The sequence below is a fragment of the Lynx rufus genome, unplaced genomic scaffold, assembly GCF_022079265.1.
Source record: "Lynx rufus isolate CCGP_SWC_20201006 ecotype Redwood Valley unplaced genomic scaffold, mLynRuf1.p SCAF_2, whole genome shotgun sequence".
NCBI classification, from domain to species: domain Eukaryota; kingdom Metazoa; phylum Chordata; class Mammalia; order Carnivora; family Felidae; genus Lynx; species Lynx rufus.
In genome coordinates this window covers 43,855,141-43,877,782 of record NW_025814834.1, presented here as the reverse complement: position 1 = coordinate 43,877,782, position 22,642 = coordinate 43,855,141, and the positions used below count along the sequence as shown (strand labels likewise).

At 42.1% G+C, this 22,642-nt stretch overlaps 2 protein-coding genes and 1 long non-coding RNA gene across 8 annotated transcripts in view; 1 reads left to right on the top strand and 2 right to left on the bottom strand.

Moving 5' to 3' along the window:
- The window catches only part of STAT1 (signal transducer and activator of transcription 1), a 42,941-nt gene extending 40,015 nt beyond the window's left edge, over positions 1–2,926 (bottom strand). Inside the window, exons 1-2 of the mRNA XM_047084154.1 lie at positions 2,778–2,926; positions 2,323–2,474 (exon numbers count right to left, since the gene is read on the bottom strand). The gene's annotated coding sequence lies outside the window, so the exon portion shown is untranslated. The remainder of the gene's footprint in view (positions 1–2,322; positions 2,475–2,777) is intronic.
- Positions 2,927–3,061: 135 nt separating this feature from the next.
- On the top strand, positions 3,062–13,922 carry LOC124515344 (uncharacterized). The gene is made up of 4 exons (XR_006962795.1): positions 3,062–3,251; positions 6,166–6,288; positions 9,000–9,103; positions 13,595–13,922. It is a non-coding gene; the product is annotated as an uncharacterized LOC124515344 (long non-coding RNA).
- A 2,004-nt stretch (positions 13,923–15,926) lies between these two features.
- Positions 15,927–22,642, bottom strand: part of STAT4 (signal transducer and activator of transcription 4) — a 91,405-nt gene continuing 84,689 nt past the window's right edge. For 2 of the 6 annotated variants that reach the window (XM_047084150.1, XM_047084152.1), the window contains 7 exons: positions 21,110–21,159; positions 20,755–20,849; positions 20,326–20,462; positions 19,576–19,767; positions 18,360–18,426; positions 17,900–18,008; positions 15,927–16,214 (listed from right to left, as the gene is read on the bottom strand). In XM_047084150.1, the coding sequence (XP_046940106.1) occupies positions 16,188–16,214; positions 17,900–18,008; positions 18,360–18,426; positions 19,576–19,767; positions 20,326–20,462; positions 20,755–20,849; positions 21,110–21,159 (677 nt within the window). In that variant the 3' untranslated portion in view covers positions 15,927–16,187. Of the gene's footprint in view, positions 16,215–16,770; positions 18,009–18,359; positions 18,427–19,575; positions 19,768–20,325; positions 20,463–20,754; positions 20,850–21,109; positions 21,160–22,642 lie in introns of those variants that run through there. The other 4 variants (XM_047084147.1, XM_047084149.1, XM_047084151.1 and 1 more) reach the window with 3 other exon arrangements.

Below are 22,642 nucleotides of genomic sequence, written 5' to 3'. Positions count from 1 at the left end.
AATTAACAAATTCATGTTAACAAATCTAGAAGCCATATCATCTTCTCACAAAATCTGTAACCAATGCAAGGAGTGACAAGATCATCCCCCAGGTACCTGGCTCAAATTCCAATGTTAGGCTGACTCCCCCTCTATAGTCTCAAGACCTTGGGTTGATTTCTGTGGCCTAGAAAGGGTTGTTTGGCTAGGGTCAGCCCACAGTGATCCCTGCAGTCTCCGAAGGCCTGCAACCCACACAATGGCTAAAATATGGTATATTATGTGAACTATTCACTTTGGGTTGGGCTGGGCCCTGTTAGGCCATCCAACCTGGCTAATCACTGTGGGGGGGGGGGGATGGGGAGGGGGGACTGAGGCAGGAGGCAGATACCTGGGTTTTCAGAGGGATAAGTTTAGCCCAGTCCCCAAACACCCCTACCCCAAGCTGTCAAGCTGTGCAGTGGGCAGGAGCTAGGCTACCAGGGTGTGGGACATAGCCCATGCCTCTTCTGGGGTGTTGTTCCCTTCCAGTGTTCTGTGAGGAACCTCCTGTCTAGGAGCTTGTTCTTTGAAGGGTGCTGGACCCAAAGTGGCCACAGTCAAGTGCTCCCAGCCCATTGGCCTGATTATAGGGTCCTCACTTGGACAAAGGGGAACCATGCCCCACCTCCTTTCCCATCCCTTTGGATTTGTCACCATTTTGCACTCTCAATTTTTTTAATGTTTATTTTATTTTTGAGAGCGCAAGCAGGAGAGGGGCAGAGAGGGAAACACAGCATCTGAAGCAGGCTCCAGGCTCTGAGTTGTCAGCACACAGCCCAACGCAGGTCTCGAACTCACAAACTGTGAGATCATGACCTGAGCTGAAGTTGGACGCTTAACTGACTGAGCCACCCAGATGCCCCACCATTTTGCACTCTTAACATCTGCCAATAAAGATTGTCTATGCTAAAACAAAACAAAACATTCCAACATTATCTTTCAATCCAGCCTCCTGCTGTACACATAGACCACATCCCTGTCTTGCTCAAAACTTCTAGTTTGCCCATTCCTAGGCTGATTTGCACCCTTACCCTATTTTCACCCATTAACAGAGCAAATCATTCACCAAATTCTCTACAGTGTTTTGGCTATGCCCACCATTTTTGCTTTGCTCCAGCTGTCACTCACCCTTGAAAACAGCCTCCCCACAAAGTTCTGCCTCTCTAAATCCTACCGGCATTCAAAGGTAGATATGGTGCCCCCTCTTCCTAAAGCTAAGACTCATCCAGAGACAGCTTTCTTTGACTTGTGCCTCACTGCATTCTGTACCCTCTATTAGACCATCAGTTCCTTATTAACCTCTATGATTTCTCCCCTGCATGATGTAAGTTTCAGAGTTGCTGGGACCATGTCTTCTTACTCTCTTTTTGTTTAAGCATTCTCTGTACATTGGACAGTGTCCTGCACACAGTATGTACTAAGTTTGAATTAAAATCTGGTATATTTCATAGTGAATTAGAATGTAAAGGGCCAACCATATTATACTTCACCAAGTTTGAGTTCTGCATCCTCATTAAGCAGTGGTCGCATACTGGATTGTGCTGGAGGCTCATCTTATTTCTGTCCCATAAAAACCTCTCCAACTTAAACAATATCCAATGCAGTCAATCATATATATGTGCACATATATATATACACACACACACATACACACAAACTCTTCAGTATTAGACACAATTTTTTCAAAGACTAATATGGGGGTTTGCAGGAACTTTTATATTCCTGAAAGACATTAAGTTCCTTCATCTTTTTTAAAAATATTTTTTTTAAGTTTATTTATTTTTGAGAGCGAGATCGAGACAGAGTGCGAGCAGGGGAGGGACAGAGAAGAGAGGGAGACACAGAATCTGAAGCATGCTCTAGGCTCTGAGCTGTCAGCACAGAGCCCAACGCAGGGCCCGAACTCACAAACCAGGAGACTGTGACCTAAGCTGAAGTCCAAAACTTAACTAACGCTTAACCGATTAAGCCTCCGGCGTCCCTACATTCCTTCATCTTCAAACACAGATGCAGGGGTGCCTGGGTGCCTCAGTCCCTTGGGCGACTGACTTGGGCTCAGGTCTGATCTCACCGTTAGTGAGTTGGAGCTTGCGTCGGGCTCTGTGCTGACAGCTCAGAGCCTGGAGCCTGCTTCAGATTCTGTGTTTCCCTCTCCCTCTGATCCTCTCCCACTCCCACTCCCACTCTGTGTGTGTTAGTCTCTCTCCCAAAAATAAACATTAAAAAAAATTAAACATAGAATCAGAATTAAATTTCCAAAATTATGCACTCATTCATTCGCTTCCATGAACAATTACTGACCTGTCACCTGTGTCCCAGCAAGGGGCTAAGGATCCAACCCAAACAGCAGCTATTCACGTCAGGTGCCAAGACTGTTGGGTTTGCATGCACAGGATGTGAGCGTCTAACCTAGACAGCTCCCCAAGGATGGCACGCGGCAAATGAAAACTTTTCTGTGAAAAGAAGAAAAGATGACTGTCGTGGAAGGGGGCGGGAAGGAGGAAAAGGTGGAGGTAAACGGGGAAATGTAGTGTTTTATGTGGGAAAATTCTATTTCAGAAGACATCTTTACTGCCAGAGCACGACTGCCAGGAGCAATCGAGTTGTCACCAAGAACACCTGTGATATTGGGTACGCATTCTTTCCGGGATGACGGATTCACCTGCAAAGCCCGTCCTCTCCGTCCGGCTACCAGGCCCCGACAGGGCGGTCCTGGCATATCACACCCCGGCACCCGGAACCTCATGCCTACTCACTCTGAGCGCTGGGTCGGGCAGCAGTGGGCGGAGGCGCAGCAGTGCTGCCTTTCCCGGGCACCCGGGTCACCTCTACTGGGTCTGGGGTCTAACGGGCGTCGTCCCGGGTCCAGCGGAGCCACTCCGCAGACTCCGTGCAGGAAAACGAAAGTACCAGCTGGGAGAAAAGACTGCACCCGGCGCCCCGCCTTCTTCCGCTTCCGCCAATCACCGAGAGGCTGCTGCAATCCGCCAATCGGACGTGGCTGTTCCGCGGGCGGGCTCTCTCCCCTCCGGAGCCGCCGCTCTGCCAGCCCGCGAGGTCCTTCCCTAGTCTTTGAGCGGAGCCCCGCGGTGGGGATTGGTTGACGTGAAGCTTCCCCTGTGTGTTGCAACTCGGCCGACTGCCGGTTACCTCTAAACATTTTAGAGAACAAGTAAAAGGAAGTCTGTATTTGCAGAGGCGCAAACTTGAACCCAAGACAAAGGTCACAGGTGGGGACGTTGTCTATCTAGAAGCAAAGTTTAGCAGCTGACCTGCGTGTTGTTGAACCCAGGGGGGCGCTTTTTCTGTCCTCACCTTACTGGACCACTCAGAAACAGTTGGCGCCTCCATTTCTCAGCATTTCCTCCATGGCCATGCAACGATCCTGCTTGTTTCTTCCCACCTCTCAGGCACACTTCTTTATCTCTGCTTCACTCCACTGCCAAACCGTTCAGTGTTAAATGTTGTCAGGGTCCAGATGTTGGTTAGCTTTACCTACATTTCTCACACTGTCAGTGATGATCTCACCCACAACTTCAATTTCCCTCTAGATGTGAAGGGCTTCTACATGTGGATTTTGTCCACACCTCTCCTGTAAGTTTCACGCATGTGTATAGTCTTCCCTGGACTTAACACATGGATGTCTGGTAAACTGTGCAAACTAGTTCTATTCAGAACCAACTCATCATCTTTCTCTTCAAAACTGCCACCCCCCCTTTTTTTTTTTTTTACCTAGAGTTAGCATGTGTCAGAGAGCTAGGAGTCATCTTTGATATTGCCTTCTTCTAGGAGTCATCTTTGATATTGACCCACCACACCTGGTCCTTGAGCCTTGCTGATTCTTCCTGTTAAACATTCCTCAAGTCTCATCGACTTCTTTACAACTCTTATACCATCTGCACTTTTTTCTCATTTGGATTATTGCGGTAGATTCCCAAACGGCTGCTTCACTTAAGCTCTTAATTCCACCCTTTTTTAAAAGTTCATTTTTTTTTTTAGTAATCTCTATACCCAGCCTGGGGCTTGAACTCAGGACATTGAGATCAAGAGTCACATGCCCTACCACCTGAGCCAGCCAGGCACCCTGCTCTTAATTCCCTTTTAACCCATTCTTCTAGAACAGTTTGAGTGATTTTCTTTTGGATTTCAAAGCAGAGCATGTTTGCCAACTTGAAAAATCCCATGATGACTTCTTTTTAACGTCTATTTATTTTGAGAAGGAGAAAGTGCATACGTGCATGTGTGCCTGCACCTATGAGGTGGAGGGAGGAGCAGAGAGAGAGGGAGAGGGAGAAAGAATCTTAAACAGGTTCCACACCCAGCACAGAGCCCAATGCAGGGCTCAATCTCATGAACCATGAGACTATGACCTGAGCCAAAATCAAGAGTCAGACGCTGAACCCACTGAGCGACCCAGGTACCCCTTATAAATTCAAAATTCTTAATAGAGCGTACAAAGCCCTGGTTCCACTATCACTTTCTCTAACCCCATCTTGTGCCACTCTTTCCTTTCCATACTTCAGCATTTTTGTTTTTCAAATATGCCAAGCTCTTTCCCCAAACTCAGGACCTTCTCACCAGCAGTTCTCCATTTGGAAAGTTACTTGGGGCAACATCCCCTTCCCCCATCCTCTTTTCTGGCTAACTCATCTTTTATGTCCTAGCTAAAAACTCAGCTTAAATGGCACTCCCCCAGGTAGGCATCCCTGAGTCCAGCCTAGATTAGATCTTGGAAGGTATGCCCATATGATAAATTGATTCCTTGAAGCAGAGGGAACTGGAATAATAAGGCAACTTCAGGTAGGAAAAGGATCTAAATAATTTTCCAGGGATGTGTTTATACATGTGTCTATTATTTTTCTCTTCCCACATCTATATACTTCTTCTTGTCACATATTCACTGACCTGTGATAACAATGACCCTTGTTACCAAAGTAGCAGCCTTCTGTAAAAAGAGATGCCAGTCCACTGTAAAAAGGCTTTCCCCTCCTACTCACCTGCAGAAGGGCCCAGACCACGTTTGAGTAAATGTGACTCTAGGAAGTCAGCACTTATTATCAAGTTCTGTGGGTGTCTCCTGCCCTGTGCCTTTATCCTCCTTTGTTTTACCATCATTGACCATACTCTGTAGCTCTCATCACTTCAGCACTGGAATGTTACCATAAGTACCAGGTACACCACCTTCTTCCCATCCCTTTCTTCTCCACTATATTTGCCAAATTAAGTTCTCTAAAACTTTAACCACACTGATACCCTTAATCCATGCTCAAAGGCCTTGACGACTCTTACTGCATTTATGATAAACACAAACTTTGTCTACTAGTCTGGATCTTCCACAGAATGTCCTCACTTTTCTTTCCAGTCTTGTCCCCCACTGTCCCATTTACCCAACTAAACTCTATTCCCTGTCTCCCCCCCCATCCAAGGTTTTAATTTTCCTGTTTCTGTCCCTTTGCCCATATCATTGACGAGTACTGCACAAAGTAAATGGCATGTCCTGCCCCTTAGTCACTTTACTTATGAAATCTTTACCCAACTTTTAAAACTAAGCCAAAATCCTGTATTCTCCTTCTGGAACCACCTCAGCCTGTGCTGATTAATCTTGTCTCTGAAATAACCTGATATATAAGTGTCTCTATTTATGTTGACAATCACCACACACTCCCTATATAATGGTTTTGGAAGTGTCCAAGTCTTATTCCCTCTAAGATTCTAAGTTCCTGGAGGGCAAACTATATGTATTTTGTAAGTGTGATTATTTAATATGCCGACTGATGAAAAAGCAGCCAAATAAACCAAACCAACCAACCAAACAAACAAAAACTAGAGAGTCAGAAATACAAGACCCAAATGTGTGATGGCCCCCTTAGAACAGTCAGTTTAGGAAACTCTATTTCTATATCAACAGTGTCAACTTTGCAAAAGACACAAATCTGGAAAAAAAAAAAAGCTAATACCATGGTCGGTAGATTGCCTTATTTTCATTTTTTTTTCTTTCCCTTCCCACTCCTTGCTTCAGTTCACTTTGGCCTTGACATGCTGAGTAGTGGAATATAAGCAGATGTGAGGCACACTCCAACCAACCTGAGACTTTGAATGGTCCATGTGATTGACTTGTCCTTATATGCTCCTTCTCTGCTCTAGGAGATGGCAGGCTCAAGCAGCCACTGCTCCTCCGGGTTGAGTCCTAGAAGAAACGCTGCATGGAGCCCCCTCACCCACCCCCAAATGTACCAGAACTGGTCTAGCCTAACCACATACCCATGAGTAAGATGTGTTTGTTTGTTGTCATTGTTGTAAGCCCCTGAGATTCCCCCTCCCCCCACTGAAATAACTGACTAATTCACAGATGACAGAATCAAAAGTCTAAATTATCTTGGGGTAGAATGTTGCTGTGCTGAAACCAGCTGGATAAAACTTGAAACAGTAAATGCAAAGACCTGTATTTGAGTTAAAAAAAAAAAAAAAAGGCAACAAATGACAGGGTACTCTTTGCTGCCAGTGCCCAGCTTCTGAATACCTTTCCATGTTGTATCTGGTAAGTCACAGCAATCAATCAGAAATGGCAGGTAAGATAAAACTTATTATTTGCCATCCCTCAACTGGCATTTATTTAAAGGGCAAAGATGTGAGGAGTCCAGATGCCAGATTTTATTATTTATTATTTTTTTATTTTTAAATGTTTATTTATTTTTGAGATTGAGAGAAAGAGACAAAGCGTGAAGAGGGGACGGGCAGAGAGATAGGAAGACACAGAATCTGAAGTAGGCTCCAGGCTCTGAGCTGTCAGCACAGAGCCCAACACAGGGCTCGAACCCCCAAACCAAGATCATGACCTGAGCCAAAGTGCAACGCTTAACCGACTGAGCCATCCAGGAGCCCCTAGATGCCACATTTTATGATGAGTTATTGAAAGCACTGTAGTAACTCATAAATTCCCATGATGATACAGTGGAAAGATTCTTAGAAACCATCCCAAACCTCCTATTTGAAGCAAATTTATTTTTGCTTGGGGAAGTCATCAAGACAGTATCATTCCTCTTCTTTTTTTTCTAATTTTTTAAAAAGCTTATTTATTTATTTTGAGACAGAGAGAGAGAGAGAGAGAGAAAATGAATGAGCAGGGGAGGGGCCGAGAGAGAGGGAGAGAAAAAATCCCAAGCAGATTCTGCACAGAGCTCAATGCAGGCCTCGAAGTCACAGACTGTGAGTCCATGACCTGAGCCAAAACCAAGAGTCAGACATGTAACCAACTGAGTCACCCAGGTACCCCTATCATTCCTATTCTTCATTCATCCCTTCTTGTATTTCCAGTCGCTCAGTTCTATTTATTTAATTATATCTACAATAACTAGTAATATAAAAATACAGTGCAGCCTACAAACCAAGGCAAAAAGATATTATCAGTTATATAATTCTCATTAGAATTAATTAGGAAGGATGTTTTGGTAGATTGTTTTCAATAATGGCCACATGATCCTCTTCCTCTTATGTACTCATTTGCAATGTGACTCTGTAGCTGCTTCCAGCAAGAGGCAGGGATGATTCTCCCACCCCTCATATCTGGGCTGACTTGTGACTTGCTTTGCCCAATATTGCACAGCAGATGTGACATTGTGCCATTCTGAGCCTGGGCTTCTGGGGCCTCACAATACTCCATTCCACAAACCCTGCCCTGCCTCCAAGGCAAGTCAGCCTAGCCTGCTGCAGCACAAAAGCCCACGCAGAACACCACTGAGTCTGCAGCTGTCAGGGCTTAGGCCTCAGGCAAGTGAGACAGCAAGATCAGAGATCTGACCCAGATGAGCAGAACTGCCCAGTCTACCAAAGACTCACAGGCAATGATAAATGGTTGTTGTTTTATTCCCCTCTGAGTTTTGGGGATAGTTTGGTTTGTTACGTAGCAATAGATCATGGATACAGATCTTATGGGGGAAAGCAAAGCATCCTACTACCGAATTAGAAAGTGGAATTTCTCGGGTGGTGCAGGACCATTGTCCTGCAATGAAAAACTTACTCTGTGTTTTGTCTTTATGGTCTTGGCCTGTCTCAAAATGGCAACTATAAATCTGATGAAAAAAATCTATGGTCCATATTGCATTTTAGGCATATTTTTCCAATTTTGTAGTGATGTTGGTAACTGAGCTATCTAATTGTAGGAATTACACTTCGTCAGTAGGAATTACACTTCATCGGTATAAGCCATATTTGTTAATCTGTTAATATAACAGGATTAAAATAAAGGATTTCTAAACTTTTTTTAAAGTTTAGTTTTAAGACAGGGGGGAGGGGCAGAGAGAAGGAGACAGAGGATCAGAAGTGGGCTCCACACTGTCAGCTCAGAGACAGATGCAGGGCTCTGTGGGGCTAGAATTCATGAACCATGGATCATGACCTGAGCTGAAATCAGATACTTAATGGGCTGAACCACCCGGGTGCCCTCAAAATAAAAGATTTCTAAAATTCCCAGTAATTCTCTGGATTTTTGATACTCATATGCTAGAATATGAAAGTTATGCTTTCAAAGATCATTTAGTTACATTGGAAAATACCCACGTATAAAATTAAATTAAAATGCAGTATAGAGGGACGCCTGGGTGGCTAGGTGTCCGACCTAGGCTCGGGTCATGATCTCACCATTCAGAGTTAGATCCCTCCATTGGCTCTGTACTGACAGCTCAGAGCCTGGATGGAGCCTTTTTCGGATTCTGTGTCTCCCTCTCTGTCTCTGCTCCGCCTCCACTCGTGCTCTATCTCTCTCTCAAAAATAAATAAACATAAAAAAATTTTTTTTAATGCAGGATAGAAAACATAGAAGGTATTATCCTATTGCTATAAGAACATACAGAAATGTAAACACATGGAAATAGGGAAAAAAGGAGAGAAGGAAGGAGGGAAAATATTTGAAAGTGTTTAAGTTTCTGGGTGGTGGGTTACTATATATTTTTTTCTTTTTTTCCCCCTACAAATGTCTATAGTGAGCATTCATCATGCAGACACCGTCGTGAACAGCTTTTGAAGTCCTGTGCTTTCTGGAGAGCAGCCCATGCCTGCCCAGGATGCGGTACACTGGGAGGTGCAGGTAGTCCGGCTCTTTGAAATGTTTCCAAAACAGCCGGCCCGGCGCGCGGCGGGAGGGACTCGGCTGCTCAGAAGAGCCGCCCCACGTGCTTTCGGGGAAACGGCCCGGGAGCGAGAAGGAGCAGAATTGGGAGGAAACCGAAAAGCGAAAGTCTAGAGACGCAGGGAGTAGTGCGCAGGCGCGGCCCGGGGTTTTCCCACAATCTGGTCGCCTGGTCAGCGGTTCCTTCCCACAGCCTCCCGGAGGAAGGAGGCGGGATCCGCACGCTAGTGCCAGCACCAGCCCTGCCACTTGCGCTACGCCATTCCGGTCGGCAAAGTCCTTACAGTAGTCCTGGACTAGATGAAAGGCCGAGGCGGGGGGGAGGGGGGTGTGCCCGTTAACTTGGGAAGGAAGGAGGGGAATGTTTTCTAACTCCCGAAGGTGCTGGAAACCTTACTCTTCCCACTTGCATCTTTTCATTCTTCCCTTGGCCTGGAGACGACCGGTTTTCCTCCCTGTCTTCTTTCTACACAGTCTGCACGCGTGCTAACTCAGACCCTGTTTTCCAAGCTCTGACCTTCACCCAGCTGGTGTGAAGGTCAAGTTGAAGGGCTGGCTGGCTCTTCAGGTGTCCCTTTGCAGTTATCTGCAAAAGGGGCTTTTCTTTTTCTCCTGGGATTTTCTTGCACCCCCCCCCCCACTCGCCCTTTCCCTTATGGTGATTATACCAGAAGGAGTGGGGGAGAAGTATAATGGAAGAGCTCCAGCACCAGCACCAGCAAAGAGCCATAACTACGTAGGGTGATATAGGGACCAACCCAGGACCTCCAGTGTGTGAGGGGATCCATCTTACCGTACCATAGACTCCAGTCTCATGGGAGAGTGAGCACCGGTCCCCATGGGGACCAGTAAGTGTTCCTTACATAATTCCTACAACACGAATGAACGTTTATCTTCCCGTTAGAAGGACAGGACAGGCTGGGAGCCTGGGTGGCTCAGTGGGTTAGTGACCGACTTCAGCGCAGGTCGTGATCTCCCCATTCTTGAGTTCAAGCCCCACATTGGGCTCTGTGCTGACAGCTCAGAGCCTGGAGCCTGCTTCAGATTCTGTGTCTCCCTCTCTCTCTACCCCTACCCTGCTGGCCGTCTGTATTTTTCTCTCTCTTAAAAATAAACATTAACAAAAAATTAAAAAAAAAAAAGACAGGGCAGGCTGTACAATTTGCAGGACCCAACAGTAGGGCATTAAATCAAGCATGGAGCCCTTGCGAGTGCTGGCCCTGTGCAACTGCTCAGGTTGCACCACACGAAGCTCCTAGTCCAGGAATTGAAGCTGAGTTTTTCTGTAGAAACCTTGTTATATATTTACTTGAAACAAATGAAAACTTCAGTATAATGAAGAAACAAAAATAATACCACCACTCTTTCCTATAGCACTTGTAATAAAATCCACAGCCTTCAGCTTTCCCTCCAGACTCCTACATGATCTCGTCTTAACCATCTCTCCTACCCATGTTGCCCCAGTCACTCCATGTCTCCCCATGCTCCACTCCTTGTGGCCTCCCTCTTTTCCTCAAGCACTCAAGATTTTATCAGCAGGGGTCTTATTTAGGTACTGTTCTTTTAGGATGCTGTGTTCCTGGCTGTGTCTATGAACTTGCTCCTTCTTATTCTTTAGGTCTCAGATCAAATATCTCCCCAGAGAGACCTTCATTGACCACTTCTTCCAGTTACTCTAGTCTTCATAGCACTTATTAAATCTCTCATTTATTACTTGTCTGTTTTTATCTCTCCTCACAACAGGAGGGACTTTGTACTGTGACAGTCTGCCTCCTCCCAGGTTCCGTGGAAAAATTAAGCCTAATGCTCTGAGGCATCTGTGTATGACCTACTGTCTCTCCTATATACCTCAAATGGCACTGCGTACCATCCTTGGGTCAACTGGGAAAATAGTCAAGCTAATTACTTACTGTGTCTTATGGTTCAGATGGGAAACTCTAGTTGAGAAAGGCAGTCCCTGATACACAATCTCAGTATTTTTATAATATACATTTTTTAACGAGTGCATAATACCATCAACCAACACCGGAATCAGGAATCACAGGTTAATTCAACCATTCAGATCTCAACACTGGCTCTAGACTTCTTGAGCTAGAATTGAGGGGAGGAGAATAAAGGACTTGTGTACTCTTAAAAACTCCCCAAAGGATTTTAATGAGAGCACCACTGTTCTACATCCTTAACCTCTTCCTCATCTCCACCCTGTCTAGACAGCCTCTAGGGTTCTTCCCATTGACAGCAGTCTGTGAGACATCTAACTGGATGGCTGTCAAGCCTAATGTAAGAGTGTTGTGTAGGGCTTTCCCCAGGAGTAGTAAAGGCAATGAGTTTAATGAAGGCAGAGTTAAGGGGAAATTTCAAGAGCACTTGGTTCATCTATGGATGAACAGAAGTCTGGGATGTTAGGCACGTACGTATAAGGTTTCTAAATTAAAGAGAAGTTAGAATAAGCAGATAATCAGACAATCTCATCCAGAGCATTTCTACAGAGTTTGGAAGTTATGAGTGAGGTGAAGTAGAGGGAAGCAATGGCAAGCATGTTTTGGTTACTAAATTTGAAGTATAATATTAGTGACTATCCCATAATTTTAGAATTTGGAAGGTTGTATGGAGAATTCTAGCTTAGTCTTGCAGGCAGGTCAAGGAGCAATATAAAGAATGGAACTAATTACTGTCTTCTGTGTGTTCAAATATTAAATCATTAACAAATATTCATTAAGAGGCAGAGATTACACTAGATTTTAGGGATATAACTGTTAACAAAACCTTCTTGGTCCCTGTCCATAGAGAGTTTGCTTAGAGTCTAATGAAGAGGACAGCTAATATGCCTTTACAACAAGGTTGATAGGAACGGTGCTGGGGAATCTGGAAGCATGATGTGACCTGGGGTCATTCACATGTGCACATGGGGAGTGTGGGGGCAGAAGGCTTTCTAGAATCCTCAGGATGTATGAACATTATCCAGGTAGCAAGGTGGATAAGGTGGGGTTGGAGACTTGAGAAGATGCAGTGGAGGGAGGCAGGAGAGTACCTGGGCCATCAAAGAAATGGAGAGTAGCACAGTCTTGTGCATGTATGTTTTGGAGAGTGAGAAGCCATTGTTGGGGGAGGTGATGAAAGAGGAGTTGAAGACTAAGAAGAGACTAAATAATATATGACTTTGGGAAGATCCCTTGAGAATTATGGTCATCATCCCAGAGTTGGGATTCTTAAATTTTTGTGCCACGGGCCCCTTCAGCAGTCTGATGAAGCCTATGAACTCCTGCAAAGAGTAGTATTTTTAGTTGAATAAAAGAAAATACATGAGATTAAATGGAAAAGCAACCACAGTGAGATGCAGATATCAGAATATTAAAACCAACTTTGTGATATAGTGATACAAGTGCCTCTTTGTTAATGGCATTAAATAGGCTCTAGCAGTGAGTCTGATGACAATTTCAAAATTGTACTTAGCATAAGAAATATTTCGAGATAATTGTAACAACTCTAATGTGAGAAAAAGGTGCGGGTTATGGTTTGTTGCCTTTATTCATAATTGAAGGAAATTCTAAGTTTCAGTTAGAAGTCTGTGAAAACTCTTTTGCCATCCAAACTCATGAATACCCCAGGTAAGAACTGCTAATCCAGAGCACCAGAAACCATTTGAAGGTTATAAACAGAGGGTAAAATGATCTGATTTATTTTTCTTGAGTAGGCTTCACACACCCAGCGTGGAGCCCAATGTGGGGCTTGAACTCACGACCCCGAGATCAAGACCTGAGCTGAGATCAAGAGTGGGACTGAGCCACCTAGGCACCCCCCTGATTTATTTTATTTATTTTTATTTTTATTAAAATTTTTTTAAGGTTTATTATTTTTGAGAGAGGGAGAGACAGGGCTGGAGTGGGGGAGGGGGAGAGAGAGAGGAGACACAGAATCTGAAGCAGGCTCCAGGCTCTGAATTATCAGCACAGAACCTAGCATGAGGCTTGAACTCACGAGCCATGAGATCATGACCTGAGCCCAAGTAGGACACTTAACCGACTGAGCCACCCGGGTGCCCCTCCCTGCCCCCAACCCCCAATTTATTTTAAACAGAGCTGTCTGCCTACATAGGAAGCTGCATGGAGTTGTTTGTTGTATTTAAGGATGTTGCAGAGAATGTCCTTACTCATGTTTTTCTAGCGTCCTCTTTGTGAGGACTCTGGTGGAAATGTTCTTACAGTGGTAGTTACACAGCTGTATGGGCTTGTCAGGAAAGGGTGAATTTTATTATATTATACTTCAATAAGCCAGACTAAAAAATGCAGTCAAATCAATGAATGCTCATGGTCAATTTGAAAAAAAAAAAAGTATCTGTGAAAAATTGGAGTGTGCACAGAGGCAGTTTGCTAAGTCCAGACTACACTTACCTGCTGTTGGAATATAGCTCTGATTGGTTTGACCTCTACTCTGTTCCTTCTTCTGCAGGGAGTTCTTGGGTCTCCTGAACATGTATAGAAAAATCCCTTGGGTTTGCCAGAAGCATACTCATTCTTTATGGGTCTCTGGGGGGTCTTCCTTGCCACCTGAAGACTTTGAGGAAATCCACTGACAGCTGCCTTCTTTCAACATTATAGACAAAGGCATTGATATTTGGGACAATTGGTCAAAATGAGTCTACATGAAAAAGAATTTGCAAAGGGTTTAGCAAAATGGACGTCTGTGATTGGTCTGGGATGGGTGAGGGGAGAAGTGAAAATGTGATTCGATATTTAAAAAGTAAATCTACACTTTGTTTCATTAAATGCTACTTATTTGCTGCCGCCAGTTGTGAAAAAAAATTTTTTTGAGGGAGGATTTGTTGGAAGTGTGGTCTAAATTCCCTTCCCATTCATTGCACTTCATCTCATGTGGCACACACCTTGCCCTGAACTAAACAGGGATATCCAGGAATACCCTGCCAAAATCCTGTTACTCTCACAAACATGATTTCTGGAATGCAAGACTCACACTCTTGGGAACTAATTCTATACTGGGATCAAGAGCTTGGTTTTGATTTTCCGAACCGAAAACAGGTGACTTGTTGAACTCTTATTCTTACTACATGGCCTCTGTTTCTATTATAGGGAGCAAACTACAGATGTCCTTGTATTATCTACCCTCAAATAACAGTGATGGTTGAGATCATACATAAGACCTTGGTATTCTGCTACCAGGCTCTATATTAGGCAGTTTCTAAAAATTTTGCTGAATAAGAGTGCATAATACTTTTAATACATTCCAGGGAATGAAAAGCTTCTGAAACCTTTTTTAGCTTCTAAATCCAATTGTTTAAGAGTATTTCCAGGTAGATTTCCTGGAGATTACTTCTTTAAGGTTTATGATGGTTTACTCTAATGTTGCTGCCAATTGATATATTTGAATTTCAGAAAATGGGGCTTATGGAAGAGAGACTGGGAGAATGCACCTCAAGTTAGCCTGATGGTCTTCCATCCAATAGACACCTTGCCCATAAGAGTACTATTCAGGAGCTTGCAAAGGAATAAGGGAATGGGCCTTGGGGCAGGTGCAGAGTTTGCCTCTCAAAGAACAATATAAGATCAGTTGGGTGCATGTGAGTGGGTATAAAGGATGAAATTGGTAAGATGGACTCTCTTTAAGAGAGAATACAGGTTATATTAAAAATATATATATTTATTTTTTTCTTTGTAACCTTTTCCATTACACATTAGCCTCTCTCTGTGTGGCTTGCCTCAGGGATAAAAGGTGGGCAGAAGAAGTTACAGAGAGATCCTCTAGAGGGAATGGTCATCTCTGATTCTGCAGTCAGACCTCACCTTGAACACCAGCAACAAGATTTTTTGTAGTTGGTCATGGCAGATGTCTTGGTATTGTGACTTCCTCACCTGGTTCAACAACTTCCCTAGGGCTTATAGACATAGAGACCTCTCCAGGTCTTGGGTATTGGGGGATCCTGCATTAGTAACTAAGGGCAGTATCTGGGCAATGTCACCACTAAAGCAAGGCAAGGATCAGAAAAGATCTGCAGCTTATATACTTGTATTAGCATCCAGTAAAACCCCTCCCCTCCCTCATCACCAGAGAAAACTGAAGGGATGGAACTTCTCTTCATCCTAAACCGCTTTCCCAGACTCAAGTTGGATTCATGGGACTGGAGACTCAGAGCTGGAAAGTATCATAGGACTCACCTAGTCCAAGCCCTTCTAGAGCCCTTGTTTCATGAGATTTTTACCTCTGTACCTACTTTCAGTGCAATTTACCTGAGAATACCACCGGAGAATGATACTGAATTCCTTCCCCTAAGGAGAGGTCGTCCCCGGCAGTGGTACCAACAGCTGTAAACCCCAAAGTTGGGACAGTATTGACATGGCAATCACGAGGCTTCATAATTCATTCCAGGACGCCCTGTGAATTGCTGCTGTTCGTGTCACACCGTTCCTTCCATCTGGTATCTAGTGTGATGACTCTTACCTGCCAGAACTCAGGACATTAGCTTATTTGGCTTTTCTCTTAGGCCTTCTTGCTGGTTTTTGACTGATGTAGGTGTGACTCTATCATTCTTGACCTATTCTGAAATCTTTTTTTCTTTTCTTTTTTTTTAAAGATTTTATTTTTAAGTAATTCTACATCCAATGTGGGGCTCAAACTTACAACCCCAAGATCAAAAGTCACATGCTCTTCTGACTGAGACAGCCAGGTGCCTCTATTCTGAAATCTTAATACTTAATCCTTCTGGAGCCAAAATCATAAGTAACATGTGAGAAAAAAATCAGAAATGAAACAAATATATACAAATGAGTCTTTTGTTAATGTTATATTAACAGTGGTTTCTTCAAGTGTCTTATCTTGCAAGTTTATCTGAAGCTTTGGTTTTTAGCATTCCAATCAAAACATTCCCAATTGGTGGTGTCATGCCAGTGAAAGGAGAGCTTCAGACTTCAACCATTTCCTGGAAATTGGTCTATACAAAGCTGAAGAAATAAGATATGATTGTTGGCAAAGATCAGTCTTTAAGCTTTTTCATTTGCTTCCTTCTTTTGAGTGTCAAGGGTTTATCCTGTCATTCAGCAGAATATGGAGACTTCATCTAAAATTGGAAAATGAAAATGATTTTTGAGGAAACTATTAGTTTTGCAAATAAGCCATAATTTCTTAGGTAAACAGTCTCTTATCTACTATATACATCATAATATTTCTACCAATTAACTACTAAGTATTCACAAATTTCATCCCACAAAAAATGTAATGAGGAAATGCTTGCAAAGTGTAGCAAAAGTTCTCTTATAGCTAAATGATTTAAGACAACTAACACTGAAATAAGCTGTAAGAGGGGACTATGGATTTTCCATCCCTGGAAATCTTCAGGAGAAGGACTAAAACTCACTTGATTTATAACCTGTGTAGAGGAGTAATATTTTCCACCCCAAAATGTGTCTTTTTAGCATGTGGATTATTTTAGGATGATGATGATTATTATTTTTTTAATGTTTATTTATTTTTGAGAGAGACAGAGAAAGAATGCTAGTGGGTTAGGGGCAGAGAGAGAGGGAGACACAGAATCCGAAGCAGGCTCCAGGCTCCGAGCTGTCAGCACAGAGCCCGATGCGGGGTTCGAACTCACAGAGCTATGAGATCATGACCTGAGCTGAAGTCAGACGCTCAACCGACTGAGCCACCCAGGTGCCCCTAGGATGATTGTTTTTAAGAAACAAAAGGCTCAGGAAGAAACTTTGACTTTCCGCCTGTCTAAAAGCATTTAGATAGAGGACCTGCTCCAGGAAGGGAGCTATCACCATAGATAACTACAGTATAATATGAACTAGTTATGGTAGACAGGGAGGAATGAACACTTTGTTAAAATTCTGCTCTGTGTCCCATCGTTTCCGTACGGTCCAGCAAACATTTACTTATGAAATGTTTACTCTTTTTCATCTTCCTGTGAATTGTCTTCATTCCTTTGAAGTCCCATACTCCTAGCCCCTTTTCCTTGGCTCAGAATGGCATATAAGCCTCAAGTGTCTGACTGTGAGCCTCAAATTCTAATGGCCTCCCTCTTAGTACTTCATTTAGTTAGTAATTATTTGGCTTTCTCCTATTCATCTGTTTCATGTCAATTTAATTCTTAGATTAGCCAAATGAATCTTGATGGGTAAAGTAAAAATTTTTCTCCCAACACCAGATAGAAATCTCTTGGGGCTCAGGGTCTCTCCAAGATTCTATTATTCTAGTATGTTCATCCGTATGTAAATTGGGGGTTTGAATCACCTGATGGTATTGAGGAACAATAATAGATAAAATGCATCCTAAATCACATTTCGCATTTAAGATTGTGACTCACTTCTCAGGAGGGTATTATTATGCTGCTATTGATTGTAATTCATATACTACTTGAAGACTAATGTAAGTGACAATTAAGCAAGAAGAATTGGAATTTGTGATGCGTGAACTAAAATAAATATTGACCAGTGGCCAATGGTGAAAGTAGAGACAAAGAGAACATGAGTGAGGCACAGGAATACTTCACCCTTTAGTGGCTTTTGATGGAAAGAACATAAAGCAGTTCAAGTGAGGGAAGGTGTCTGCTTTCAATGCCCATAATGTCAGTGACCCACAGCAACATACAGACACACCCAGTGTTATGCACATGGAATTGTTCCAACAAATGTGTTTTCTCACTTCTCAGGCAGAACTTGAGCCCTTTTGAGTAACAGGTACCACATTTGCTTCATTAGGAGTGCCCCTGACCAGCAATGGAAAAGAAAGGGAACATACTGCAGTTTCAATTGTTGTGGGACTCAGATTTTCTCTCAGCACTGCATATACACTTGGAGACATGGGAAGAAGATCTGTTGGAGAATGTGGCTCAGTTGAATCACTTCGGCTTAAAGAGATAACAAAGTACATATTGAAAAGGATTAAATGGAACTCATTTCTAGGGCTTCATCTATTTGTGACATGGAGATGCCTAATTCATTGTTTGAAATGAGAGCACTCAGCCTATTATGGAATATACAGCATATAGAAGGGCAACTTTATAATTCCAGTTATGGTAGACTATGGAGCATTCTGAAGAGTCGCTTTATGTATTAAAGAAAATGGGACATTGAGCATTGAAATGCTTTATTGTCAGGTATATGTACTCTGCTCTATCCTTCAATTTCCTGTAGAGAGCCTTAGTTTTTAAAAAATAAATTCAATAATAGATATTTTACATGTGGCTAAGGTTACTTACATTGTTGAAATGGGGATAAATACAGATGGAACATAACCTTTGTCCCCCCTTTCTGTTGGTCTTGAGACTAGAAAAGAAAGGCAGGATAAAATGTTACCAATATTATTGATAAAATTATTAAAGAGTCTAGAAAAATATAAGTAATGTTAAAAAGAAGAGAGATAATATGATTGCTTAGCGATTCACAAAAATTTTTAGCTGAATAGATGAAACAGTATTTTAGAGAACCTGAAATGTGCCAGAAGAGAAAAACAAATCTCTTGACAGGCCTAATCTGACTTTGCATATTACTGTCTCCAAAATGCATGGGAAAAATTGAGAGTGAGCTATATTACCTATCTTCTATCTTCTATGTTATGTTTAAGTTTGATTGTAAAGACTGATTTATTTGTGTGCTGGAGGGATTTAAGGTAACTCTAGGGCAGCAGCAAGTCACCATCTGGGAGTTAACGACTGCAGGATATTTCACAAGATGGTGCTCGTAGATTTAGTGGCTATCCATGAACATTGTAATGGATCATATACGCTTTTATTAGAGACACAGAATGGTGAACTTACATTACAGTTACATGGCTAATTTTATTTATGTCCTGTCATGTATTTAACAAATATTTACCAATTACTTATTTTGATCAGGTGTTATTTAAGCCCCTTTGCAACCAGGAAAGGCAGGCATGTCAAGACTTGTTATTGGTAGGCCAGCAGTAGTGGGGAATGAAGCACAGAGCCCTTTGTCCCTTCCCTGCCAAATAACCATACAATCTGAGTTGTGTGATGATAGTAGGTAAAAAATATAAAGCTTGTAAACCCCAGGCTTCTTTTGCAGAAAACAAACTCGCCTAACTTGTGACAGCTTTCTAATCATTACTTCCTCATTATTTTTCTTCTCCCAAAGTCATAGAGGTGAAGTCAGCACCACTTCTATTTTAGGAAGGAGAAAACTCAAACTCTACAAGTGGCTGTAAGAGGCCACCATGCCATGGTTAAGTCCTGTCACAACTATTGATTACTAACTACTCTGCTGGCGTTGGACAGCCCCAGCCATCCCTCCTCGAAACTGACACACTACTTCATTTCTAAGGCTTTGACCTCCATGTACCCCCTAGGTCTTATGATGATCAAAGTAAACATAAAAAGAGGAACTTTGTTTACTTTACTCCAGTATGAGGTCATTTTCCAAAATCTGGACAAAACAAGCAAACCGAAAGAAACTAACCTTCGCACGGCTGGGAGCTGTAGTGTTTACCGAAGGCTTTGTCTTTGGGAATGTCAGGATAAAGGAACTTCAGAGGGTTTTCAGGAATGTTTTCAGCCATAATAACCTTGTAGTCTCGAAGGATGTCAGCAAATGGCAGAGCAGACAACCGGCCTTTATTGTAGGGTTCTACAGAGTGGAATCTCACTTCTCCTGGAAAAACAGAAAGGGTGAGGGGCCTCTGGGTGGCTCAGTTGGTTAAGCATCCAGCTCTTGGTTTGGGCCCAGGTCATGATCTCATGGTTCGTGAGATCAAGTCCCACGTCATGCTCTATGCTGACAGTGTGAAACCTGCTTGGGATTCTCACATGCTGCTTCTCTTTCGCCCCTCCCCCATTCTCCCTCTCTCTCTTTCAAAATAAATAAATAAACTTAAAATAAAAGGGTGGATGAGGGGAGGAATATTCAGGCTTCTGCAGGGCATTCTTTGCGGGCATTCTTCCTACCCACGTTATCTTTATGTCACTGGCTATAAAACAATGCTAGCCCTTTTCTGCAGTGTGGATGGTACATATGGCCATGTGATAGAGGACACCCACATAGGCTGTGAAAAATTCACGGTTCTCTCTTCTGGGACTACTGTAACAACTAATATTCAAGCTCACCGAACACATGAAAAACAGAACACGCACTACACACTTCTGAAAACTGAAACACCAATAGTCAAAGTCAATACTAACTTCACATGAATAAACAAGAGTAAGCATGTACCATTTTCAGAATGGTCTACCCAGGTGAAAGTTATTCCTCCAAGGTGGCTTTCACTGAATCTTAACAAAAAGGTTCCAGGCATTTTATCCTTTAGCAAGAGTCGTTCCTTCTCTTTGCTAACAAAGCCCATGACATACCTAAAAATAGAACAATGCATAGTTTTATCTGATCAAACACTATGATTTATTACACTTGCATTTATTTCATCCACAAAGAACAGATTTGTACTGAGTGTAATAAAAGTCAATGAAATAGTCTTCTAAGATTAGATATCAGTACTCTGTGAAGAATGTAGGAAACCGAACCATTCCCACCACCCCCCCGACACTAAACATGTTTAAAAAGAAAAGAAAAAGAAGGGGAAAAAAAACAACAGCATAAAAATAAGAACCTAATGAACTCTTATGGAAAATAGGACCTGTAACTCACCCATCGATCCAAAGAGGAAGAATGTGTTTCTTAATTAGATCTAATATTGCTTCAAGCCATGTCCAGAAGGTAAATGATTTACCAGGTAAGTGTTCCTAGTGGAATAAAAAAACATGTTAGGACAATGATTATTTCAATAGTAATAATCGAATATTATTTCAAATACTATTTCAATAGTAATTGACATAATAATTCAAGTTTCATTTTTCAATGAAATATTTCCTCTAAGTCAGACAATAGAGTTAAAAAAATAACTGCATCCAGGAAACCCTTAAAACCCCAATTATACTATGGAGGCTTAAAAAGAAGCACTACTAAAAAATGATCTAAATGATATTCTTGTTCCCGTTTGTACCTTGCAGAACTTGGCCCAGGTGAGATGACCATCATTGTAGCTAGACTGGACTAAAATGAAAGAAAAGAATGAGATTTTTATTGAACAATTAAACTCTTCAATATGGTGCTCGATTTAGATTTTGCCCATCCCCTTTCAAGAATTTCTTAAGCACCTGCTATGGGTTTACAGTGTGCTTAATACTAGGAACAGTAAAGATGTAAGATACAAAATTTATCATCTAAGAAAAATCCTTTTTAGTGGAGGAGCTAAGATAGTTTTAGGAAGAGGGTGAGTTTTTAGGACCAGGTCCCCAGTGAATGAATAGGATATAAGTTATCACAGGAGGATGAATAAACCACTCCAGTAGTAAGAATAATGCAGGATGAGGCATAGTGGACATGAACATAGCTTAGGTAGCAGACAGTAAGAGCTGCCTAATGTTGGTAAATAAACATAAATTTATGTAAGTTAGATATAGCCAGATTACCAGGAGTCCTGATTATTGCCATGAAAAGAATGAACTAGAGATCCATTAGGCAATAAGGAGCCTTTGACTACTCTGATCCAGGGAAATGAAAGGATACACAAGTTTCTATCTACATTTTTAAGGAAATTATAACCCACAAGGATAATTTGATAATAATCTGAAAGGGTATGGCCACTATCTGTACTATATATTTAAAAACTTTATTCAATCAACAAATATTTACTGAATGCCTACTATTGAATTTATAAACTAAAGTTCAAAAAGCATATTTACATTAACTAAATTTTTCAATATTCCCCAAAGGTCTGATTTATTTATTTATTTATTTATTATTTTTTTTCAATAGGTCTGATTTATTTAAATACCTATTGATCACATAGTAGGTACAAGTGGCAACCCAGCATCACTTGCCAAATTACACACGATTTCACTGCTGTTGCTCAAATCCATCTTTGGCCCTACTTTAACTAGAAATGCATACAAATCCAATGCTAAATGTGTTCACCCAGACTTGTCAAAATGTAGATATCTTTTGAAATTCTTTTAGAAAAATCTTACACTATAGTCACTATATGAAGTACCAATGACTATTTTGCAAGTTTAAAAAATACTAGTCAAAACTGAAATTTTCTTGATATGGAGGATTAAGTATTGCATGGGTGGTTTTGAATTTCTAGTAAATTCCCTGGTCCTGGAATCAGCTATTGCCCAGTTGTTAATGACCATTGTGATATTGACATGAAGGATCAAGGCACCATCAAGGCTTCACATCACACTCAGTGGAAATGGCACAGAAACACCCTGGAGACTGGAGAGTGGAATGGAAAGGAAGGGGCTTTGGACCTGGACAGACCTGGCCCGTGTCTTGGCTCTGCTGTGTACTAGCCACGCAGCCATGGCAAGTCACTTAATGTCTGAAACTAAGTACCCTCATCTATAAAATGTAGAAAACAATGAGATACCCTTTCTGAAGAAAGAAAACATAACATTTAGCTCTGTGCCTCACAATATGGTAGACAGTCAATAAATTATGACTATCATTATTATTATCGGTTGTAGTAATA